The following is a 10,331-nucleotide window of genomic DNA, read 5'->3' as shown; positions in this document are numbered from 1 at the left end:
AGTTAACTTCATAGGACACATTGTATTGCTTTAGTTGTATTTTCTATAGTTTTAAGCTGTCTGTGTGTGATTTTTCTGCAGCCACCTTAGGGAGATACAAATATTTTTAGTTTGTGGTGTTTACAGAATTGAAAAACAGTAAGCCAACTAATAAATTATTTAAAAGCAACAACCCTTCCCACCAAGTCCACAGAGAAGAGTTGACACTGTGCTCTGTGGCTTGAGTAACAGAGACACTGTTTCTGTTCAAATGTGCTTCTGTTGAATTCTTAAAATAAATATTACTGTTTATATATATTAGTAGTAGTCGTAAGTCATATTACTTTGTGAGCATCAGACACAAAATTCCCTTTGCCTTCATTGCAGGCAGAAATCTCACACATATCAAAACTTGGTATATTCAAAAGTATCTTTCGAGTCACCACCAGGAACAAGTGAGCAAAGGTTTTTCTTGTAGTTGGGGGGACTGAACATTTAATAATTGATCTTCACAGTTATTTTGAGTTACCATTTTCTATCAACATGTAGATTGTTATTGACATTATGGCACATAAATGTGTGTTGGTCTTGGGATTTTTGTCATTAAAAAAACCATCAAGATTACATCACATTTTATTTAGCTGACGCTTCAATCATGTTACCGCCAACCCCCTGATTGAAAGACCACTGACCCATGGTTGCCCCAGAGATCTGAAATAAACTGAGTCTCTGGTTGTTTAGCAAATGAAACTCCTTCGACCTTCGACTGGCCGAACGTTTGCATTAGAAATTGCACGATCTTCAGGTTTATTTGAATGGTACCCAAATGACCAGGAAATCCTTTATTGAAACAGCAGCCATGCAGAGTCCTGCCTCCTGTAATAAATGACTTGACATTATGACTCTTGACAGGTGGTTTGTGTCATGATTGGATCAAATAATAAGCAGATGACTAAAAGATGATTCATTGTAAATGTCGGATATGATACCGCCAATTATTTACATAGAACAAGGAAACAATCAAATAAGGTAAAAGCAATCAGGCAAGTGTATACGCTCTACTCTTAAGACTGCGTTACATCCTGTTCCCTCACTCGTGCAATTGTTGCAGCCATACTGTAAAACCCCATTATATAGCGGATTGTCATCATCCTCCATAAAACATGGTCATAAAAGAAATCAATACGAATATAAACACCTGAATGTGTGTGTGGTTGTGTGGGAGCACTGATTTTCTCACCTGTCACTATCGCAGCAGGACTGTCGAGTCATAGGTACAACTGCACTTTATGCAGCCACCTGTCGCGATGTCACAACACAGTTCTGTTCATCATGATTTTACTTTGGTCAACATGGCACAGAATGATCCAGTGTTTGTAAAGCTTTATGTTAGATGCAGGAATGTAATGGAGGGTAAAATCAACTGAAAATCCTGTTAGTGGTTATTTTAATTATACTGATATGAGCAAAAGTGATTTAATTTATTTGCAAGTTATATTGACAACTAACTGGAGTTTAAACACAATTTTAGTTGTCACTGGACAACTGCTGTTGCCCCTGTCCTTCACCTGTTTCACCTCTGCAGCTTCCCAGGGGACATGCGCACTGACAAATCCGGGCGCTGTCCCTTGTGCTGAAATGCCAAGCGTCTGATATGCCGATGGTGGTGCTTTCAGTTTTATCAGTGAAGCGTTACATAATTCATACATTTCTTTGGAATTTAATGAATCAACACTTTATTGGCTCATTGTACACATTTAACAGACATCGATCCCACTTGTGTGCGCACACTGTAAGGTAAACACTTCGCAGCGTCACTCGTGTGCGTGTGTGTGTGTGTGTGGGGGGGGGGGGGGGGGGCATGTGTGTGTGTGTGTGGGTGTGAGTGTGTGTCGATATGATTGTTGTGATTTCTTATGGGGGCCGCTGTACAGCTGTGCTGCTTCTTTAAGAGTCATCGCCCGCCCCCTCTCCTGTATTTTTAGCCGAGCCAGCCACTTCATTCGCTGGATAGGACAGACAGTTGTGTACCGTGTGATCTCACTTCATCGTTTAATACATTAAATCGTATACTGCGTAGCCTGTTTGCTGTGGGCCTACAGTCAGCTGTTCCCTGGAAACGTCATAAAGAGGAGACGTGTTTCCCGCCGCTGTCGGATGCTGAGACGCGCGATCAGCCTGTGGATGCTTGATGTCCATTATGAAACGCAATGCTGCACCGGGTACCGAGTAATAGGCACAGCGCGTTTGCGATCAAATGAATTACAAGAATCAAATTTAGCTGCCAAATACTGCTGGTGCGGACGGTCCAAGGTGGTCCTTCTCATCAGCCCTCTGCTTCCTTTCTTTTCTTGGATTGTGGATAACAAGAAGCCTTCAAGACGGAGGGGGTGGTGGAGCATCGAGGAAAAAATAGGGGCAATATGAGAGAACGGGACTTCATGCCCAATATGGAGAGGGGCAAACCTGCTACTTATACGGGGGACAAAAAGGCTAAGATGGCTGCTAAGACTAACAAGAAGTGGGTGAGACTAGCCACTGTTTTTGCATATGTATTGTCCGTATCTTTAGCAGCCATCATCCTGGCAATTTACTACAGCATGATCTGGAAACCAACCAGCGCATCCTCATCTGCGGGGAAGCCAGGAGTGCCCGAGGAGGTCACCCCCACTGCGAACATCTCGACTAATATTTCCACCAGCAACAATGTGACGGATTGGAACTCTACACAAAGTGGATTGTTGTCTCTCAACCAGAGCAGGCAGGTCACAACCCCGTACAGCCATGCGTTTCAGTGGGTTGACAGAGCCGAGCGTGCGGCGGTGTCTGGAGCAGAAGTTGCGCACACGGAGCAGCAGAAGAAGGAGGAAGGTCTCTCCGCGTCTTCCCGGAGCCATGCGAGCACTGAGAGATCGGACACATTGGAGAGACACACCGGAGAGAGCACCGACATCCCGCCAGCCGCCGGGGAGTCTGAGGACGGTGAGGAGGTGGAGGCGCACAGACTGGCTGGCGGGGTGATCGGCACAAGCGACCCTGACCAGCCGGCTGCAGAAACGGCCGCGAAGAGCGGAGCTGGCCTGAAAGGAGACTGATCGGGCCTCACCCCCTCCACCACGAACCCCAACCCTCATAGACTTACCCTTCAAGGAGTGTTTTTCAGAATCAGTGCCGCGGGTCGGATTAAGGTCATCACTTTGAACTCATTGCGCAGAGCCTCTTCTGGATGCCTAACTGCACATATTACCTGACATCTTGCTCTGACTAGAGAAGAAGACGTAGGTGAACACTGTTTCACCTCCAGCACTAACTGCGTTTTTGTTTTTATTTTAGGCCATCCGTATGCCTTAAAGCAACGTGTGTCTACTTGACCTCGGACACTGCCTGTGCGCTTGGACAACACTGGTATAGATGTTTTGTTAAACTATTGGACCCGGGCTCCAGAAATGCGTTTGGTTTTGCAGGACATTAATATTTCCCAAAGGCATACAGCGCTTAACTTCACTGCCATTCATTGAATACTGTATTTTTGCATTGTAGGCTGTACTGTCTGTTTCAAGGATCACATCCGGTTTTCGAGTAGAAGAACCTGCATTATTGAGTTATGCTCAGGTATGTGCATATAACCATATCTATGTATTGTGTATTTGGTTATGTACAGGTAGGGCAGGTATACATCTTTTGGGCCTTGAGGAACTTTTAATGTAATTAGATAAATTTGTATTAAAGGTACAGTATGTATAATAGGTATAACTATATCACAAAGTACAAATAAACATCCTTAGAAAATTAGTAATTGGGTTTTGTAATAGATCTATGTAAATCATGATTAATCGATGACATTAACCTGTATGTTAGATATTTTATTTATTCAGATACCAGAATGAATAATATATACTCAAATAAATGTTCGGTTTTTCCTAACATCTTACGTTTTATTGCCAACATGAAAAGTTCAAATGAAATGGTTCATTAGACAAGAAAAGTATAAGGTGGAAACCCCCACATCCATCTGAAGAGCTGCAGTTGACATAATAATAACCTATACAAAGAGCACTTTGTTCATGGTCATCCTTGTGAGCTCGACATCTAATCAAATCATAGTGGAGGCACTTTAATTATACCTGAGTGAACTCATTGTTTTATCATAGGGACTGTCTGCTGCTCCTGGACAGAGAAGCATTCATCTGTGGGAAACTCTGAAGTAGAAATAAAACCTACCACAACGTGCACCCTCTCAGCCACATGTGAGGGAGGTGCATCGATTAGAGAGCTTTGTTGTTGCGCTGTACGACACATTACACAATACGGCCCGGTGCTATTTCGATCCAACTCTCTCTGAAGAAGACTGTTTGCTTTCTGTGCTGACGGTGACAAGAATCATTCACTGTCACATTGAACATAAAACCAATTGATACTCTCTGAGCAGCCAGTAACTCAGAGATGTTGCACTGACAAAGTATATGTCTGGTGAGCTGAACAGGAAGTCCATTCATCAGGGAAGATGGCACAAGACACAAACAATCCCCATAAATAACAACAGCAACATAACATTATAGAGTGTGCATAACACACTGACCGGCCGGTCAATGCTGCAGTAGCCTTCTGCATATATCAAAGGGCCTTAACAGATGTGTTTTATGACTTCTGCGATGATGTTAGGAGTTAGGACCGACCTATTGAGCAGTTCATCAGGATTGACATTATTGCTGGAGAAGTCAGGACACAGCATCTGACCTTTGACTCTTGAACTCGGTCAAATCATTAAAAAAAATCATTTGAAAGCCGCTTACCCTCATGCCCTTTTTTAAATAATACAATAGCTTTGAAACGGAGGCAGTTTCAGGTGTACTCGTTACTTTAATACCAGATTTGTCAAGGAGAAGGTAAACAATTGCATCATCCACTCCTTCACCCACCATAAATAACCTAGAATCTATAAATATGCAAATATCTTTCATTTCAATCAAAAGCTCCACTCGTGTATGTGGGCTGCAGGCTTCAAGTTGTCACATCACACTGGTGAATGCTTTCCATTGGACCTTGATTGGCGAGCAGACTGGTTGTGATGTTATCAGAGGGGTCGAGGGGTGAAGGGTTAGGGATGGAAGAAGGAACAAGGAGGGTAGAGGGCTCGTGGAAAGAAGGTTGGAGGGGTGCGATGAGAGGATGCTGGGGACGGGGGGAGTCTCTTCAGAAGCTCTGGTGGAGCAGAGTCCCTCCTGTCTCCCTGGGAGAAAAAGAGAGGGAGAGAGAGAAAGAGAGAAATGGGAAGAATATAACGGGGTTGGGGGGAGGTATGTGGAAACTGAGTCAAAGTGAACAAGTTGTGCTTAAATACTTAGTGCACAGGAAGTGAACTGGGTTCAGAGCGTGGTCCTTCCTCTCAAAGTCCTACAAAACACCATCATGTGAAAATAGCCTTTTAGAGTCAAACTCTGCACATCTGTCATTGTGTGAAGCTCATGCTTTCCAGTGAAGTAACACAACAAAGAGAACACATTTCAGCGAATGGGGGCTTTAAAGTTCTGCTTTTCAGAAACTACTTTCCTCAGAGTTGTTTGTGTGATGCGGTTCAATCCAGAGACCTTTCCAACAAAGCTCTTTGTTTAGGTCGACACTTCGTTGTCATCTTTTAAGCAGTTTAATTATAATTTGAAGAAGTTGTTTTTTAAAGACTTTTTCAATCATTGCCAGTTTGCAGCAGGTCGACATAACTATTTATATAATGCTGATAATAAAGGTATATATATACATATTCATAAGGACAAACATAAATATGGTAATATTGCAAATGAAAACTTTAGAGAAAACATGTCAAATTGGTCTAACATGGAATAAATCACACAAGGTTATACAGTTTATCTTTAAAGATAATTATGTTTGGCCCATTTCGGAGCATCAACTGATTCATTGTTTTTTATTAATATATTTCAAAAGGTCAAATCAGATCTCTTTATCTATAGCTGCAATAATAGATGTAATAATAGAAATAAACACATGATAATAATTCTGCTGCAAAAGACTAAACTACCAAATATTATTTTATTAATGCAATATTTAATTTAAAATCGATTGCACTGTCAAATAATGGCAAACTAATTATGCAACACATGTAATAATAAATCCAGATGTAACTCAAGATTACTTGCTTTGGCTGAATTTACAATAATATGAATCACTAAATGTTTTGCTTTGTTTACACAAACAATGCTAAAGTAAAAAGGCCTCAGGTCAATACGACAGACAGCAGATAGAAGCCTCGTCAGCCCAGTCTCCTGGTTCCAAGCTGCGGGGGTGGAGGGGGGGTTGCTTCATCAGGGCAGCTGCTGAGGCAGGGTTGTTACATCCTGAACCATGTCAGGGCCGGGGGGATGATGCACACGCTCAGTGGGAACTGCCAACCCATCCGAGAGAGGTTCTGTCGGGCTCGAAGGGTCGAGCCAGACCTCTCCTGCACTTGACCTACATCCATCAACTGTAATGAAAGACCTCCGCGGCCTGCGACTGGAGTCTCACCGTGTTAATGGATAAGAGATGTCGTCATAGACCCCGAAAGAACATCATCAATGCGATTCAGATTTTAAAGGTGATACATTCAAACGACAGAGCATCTCTGTTGCCTCTACACGGCTCTCAACACGGCGGGACCAGTACAACCATGGATATATAAAAACCTTTGAAACAGCGTTGGTTTCTATTTTCAATAAAAGTTGCTCAGTGGTGCATGAAGCAAAACAAAAGTTTGACTTCTGACTTCTTGATGTAGCACACAGGTCCTAACGTTACTCAGTGCGTTTACATGCAATCGAATTATTGGCTTAGTCGGACTGAAATCGAATTATCCGTTTCATGTAAACACCTTAGTCGGACTTTGTGCGGTCCGACTTCGGTCCGATTAACACCCCTGGATAGCTCGGTCCGTAAATTAATGAGTTATTGGAGATTACGATTATACTGGACCAGGAGGCAAAAAGGGTAGAATATAAAATGTCCATAAGAATTATAGATTGATTCTCCATAACATGAATACCCATAGGTTCAGTATTCAGCTCCACAAAGATGCCTCAGTTTATATTTCAGCAGCACAGTATTTCCATTGCCACTCTTTTAATTACTCTCATCGACTGCTTTTATTCTGACTGGGTACAGACTGCTATTCTGATTTGATACCGTTGTATTGTTTGGATTTTTACCCCGAGTTACATTTTTAACACAGTGCCACCCGGCAGCGAATGCTGTCTGGCCTCTGAAGGCCTGTGGACCTGCGCTCTGATTGGCTAAAGCACTTCCATACTGATAACTCTTTGTGACCTGGATTACATTGAGCTCTTTTGTGATTTTTCATGTGTGACCTAATCCACTTCAATCACTAACATAGCATAACGGACTCATTCCCATTAAAACACCACCTCTCTTTAGTTAATGAATATTGATTTAGGTCATTTAAACTATTTGCTAGTTTTGCACCAATGTGGAAGCTAAAAAAAAAACTAAAAAAGAGAATGAGGCTCCTGTATTCACTTTAGGTCACAGGCCCAAACACATCAGTAGCAGAAGGCTGCTATGGAGATAGCCGTGGGAGGAGATAATTAAAATAGTAGCACCTATGGGAGGTCCCACCTGTCGGGCGGAGAGGGAGTCGTTTCCAATGTAACAGCCCTCCAGGGAGCTCATCTGATTTTAATCAAATCCAGCATGAAGACAGACTCAGAGCACAGAGGAGTAACAATATTGGCAGTTGAAGCTGCAATGTGCTTCACAGTTCTGTCACATTTGCCCTCTTTTCGACTTGTTTTCTCCCGAGAGATGGGACTGCAGACATATCTGAGGTGTTCATCGCAGCTGCCGCAGTGAGGGAGGGAGAGGGTAAGAGAGGGAGACCATGCAAGAAAACAATACCAGTCATGATTTGAGATACCGAAAACACTTTATTGATGTTCTGTACGCCTTCTTCCAAACTGATCTACAGTAAATTAATCTCTGGTGCACACCGAGTTAAATTAGCAGGGCTCACAACTCGACACACAAACACACACAATTATTCCTTCCTTATGAGCGTGTGTGAAAACATGTCGGACAGCAGTGGAAACATAGCAGGAGCAAGACATTCACAACCACCTCGTCAATTTGACATTGAAGCGAGGTGACAATGGAGATGTGTAAAACTAAATGCTAAACAAGGACACATGCTCCACTGCTCTATGGGCGTAGGTCCTAAATTCCATTTATCTAAATTAAGTCCCACAGGGAATTTTAAATATGTCAGAGTGTCTGTATGACTTTTTATTCAAACATTTTCCTTCACCATCCATTCAAATTCTATATATAATATAGAACGAGGCTACTGGTGGTTTGCATGTAATGTCACCGCAGCTGAACCGGACCACGATGTCCACTATGCTCTCTAGGTTACACAACGGTCTACTACTGCAGACAAACGCCAACAGCTTCTTTGAGGACAGAGTTCTTGTAAGGCTTCTTATTATAGTTGTCACTTGATACCAAAAACAATATCACACACTGCTAATAAATATAAACAAATGCGAAAACGTGGCACATTTGTAAAATCGTTGTGGTCAACATTCTGTTGTCCAAAGAGAGGCAATTAAATAAATTAAATGTGAATGCAGAATGGTTAATGCTGTACATTTAACACTACTGTATGTTATGGTACAGGCCATGAAATAAAGGTACACCTTCGGAATTTGAAGAAGCCGTAATGCAAGGCACAACGCCCGGTGAAATTATTGAAGCTTCATCCACTTTTCAAAAATATTACTCTTACTCTTTTTATAGTTATAAAAGAGGATAAATTACAAAACAATGCAAAAAGGGAATTGCAGCTGAATGCCAGTGTTTTGACTGTTGACTCAAGTCTGTCGGTCCCACAGGGGCCAAAATTAGCCGAGTTTGATAAATGACTTTTAGTCCCAAGATTGGGTCAAAGTACAAAACCCCTCACGGCTACGTCTCCCATCCATCATCAGAATTAATAGCATTTCTTAAATCATATCTGCCTTGCAATAACTGTACTCCCTAGTTTCCCAACGTAAGCTTTTTGTTAAATTACTGAGTTACAAATGAAGATAACCTTGATGACATCACTCCAACGTTATCACGGTTATTTTGTCAGACTTGTGGGAACCACAGAGGACATTATACGACAAGCTGAATCGCTCTGAGCATGACAGAGTCCCCCTTTAAATGTCCATAATAACAATAATAATGAAAAAATTCAATATCAGTAGTAATATTCTAGGAAGTTAAAAACGTAACCTAACTCAACTGTTTTGGTCAGTGGCCAATAAGACAATAAGTCTCAGGTGTGCCCTTTGATAGTGTGGTGATGTCTGATTGGTTAAAGGCCGATGAGGTGGCCTCCTGGTGTGTACCATCTTCATACAAATGTAAACATTCAATGATATTGCACTGAAGCAGCATACTAACATGTTGAATAATGTGTAAGTACACATACTTGTATACTTATAAAGTGCTTGGATGTAAAAAAAATATTTGATCGGGAAAAACTTTCACCATTCCTTCACCAAATTTTAGGCCTTTTTTAAATCTTCCTCAGATGGGAGGCTTCAAACCACGATGTAAGCCACACACAGATTAACTCAAACGAGCAACCTGAAGCAAAATGCAAATACAAGAAGGCAAAGGCTCTGTGTCGCTGTGATTTGGTTTCAGTATTTACATCCAGAAAACATCAAACTATCTTCCCATGCTCTGATGCCTGAAAAAGAGAGAAGAAAAACATACACAACAGAACAAGTTAAAGCTTATTCATTTTCCATAATTAAAATCTCTCTTTCTCTCTCTCTCCATTCAATTCATCATCCATTTGCGTTTCCCTCCATCAGTCCATTTACACATCAATTAATCCTCTCATCCTTCTTCCTGTCCTACACGCTGACCTTGTCGCTGCTGGTCATGTGTGTTTCTCCTGGTTGTGTCGGGTGTGTTTCTCCCGGGTGTGTCAGGTGTGTTTCTCCAGGTTGTGTGGGGTGTGTTTCTCCCGGTTGCGTCGGGTGTGTTTCTCCCGGTTGTGTTTCTCCCGGTTGTGTTTCTCCCGGTTGTGTCGGGTGTGTTACTCCCAGGTGTGTCGGGTGTGTTTCTCCCGGGTGTGTCGGGTGTGTTACTCCCAGGTGTGTCGGGTGTGTTTCTCCCGGGTGTGTCGAGTGTGTTTCTCCCGGTTGTGTCGGGTGTGTTCCTCCCGGTTGTGTCGGGTGTGTTTCTCCCGGGTGTGTCGAGTGTGTTTCTGCCGGTTGTGTCGGTGTGTTTCTCCCGGTGTGTCGGTGTGTTTCTCCCGGTGTGTCGAGTGTGTTTCTCCGGTTGTGTCGGTG

At 42.4% G+C, this 10,331-nt stretch overlaps 1 protein-coding gene and 1 long non-coding RNA gene across 2 annotated transcripts; one reads left to right on the top strand and one right to left on the bottom strand.

The window, feature by feature from the left end:
- Positions 1–2,032: 2,032 nt before the first annotated feature.
- Positions 2,033–3,897, top strand: LOC130201723 (uncharacterized). The gene has a single exon (XM_056426824.1). The coding sequence runs from the start codon at positions 2,403–2,405 to the stop codon at positions 3,072–3,074; it is 672 nt and encodes a 223-aa protein (XP_056282799.1). The 5' UTR covers positions 2,033–2,402; the 3' UTR covers positions 3,075–3,897.
- Positions 3,898–7,890: 3,993 nt separating this feature from the next.
- On the bottom strand, positions 7,891–10,256 carry LOC130201870 (uncharacterized). Its single transcript, XR_008833265.1, has 2 exons — positions 9,903–10,256; positions 7,891–9,721 (listed from the first exon to the last, which is right to left on the bottom strand). It is a non-coding gene; the product is annotated as an uncharacterized LOC130201870 (long non-coding RNA).
- Between the last annotated feature and the right edge of the window lie 75 nt (positions 10,257–10,331).

This window comes from Pseudoliparis swirei, chromosome 11, assembly GCF_029220125.1.
Source record: "Pseudoliparis swirei isolate HS2019 ecotype Mariana Trench chromosome 11, NWPU_hadal_v1, whole genome shotgun sequence".
Classification (NCBI taxonomy): Eukaryota; Metazoa; Chordata; class Actinopteri; order Perciformes; family Liparidae; genus Pseudoliparis; species Pseudoliparis swirei.
This window is presented reverse-complemented; position numbering and strand designations above follow the sequence as displayed.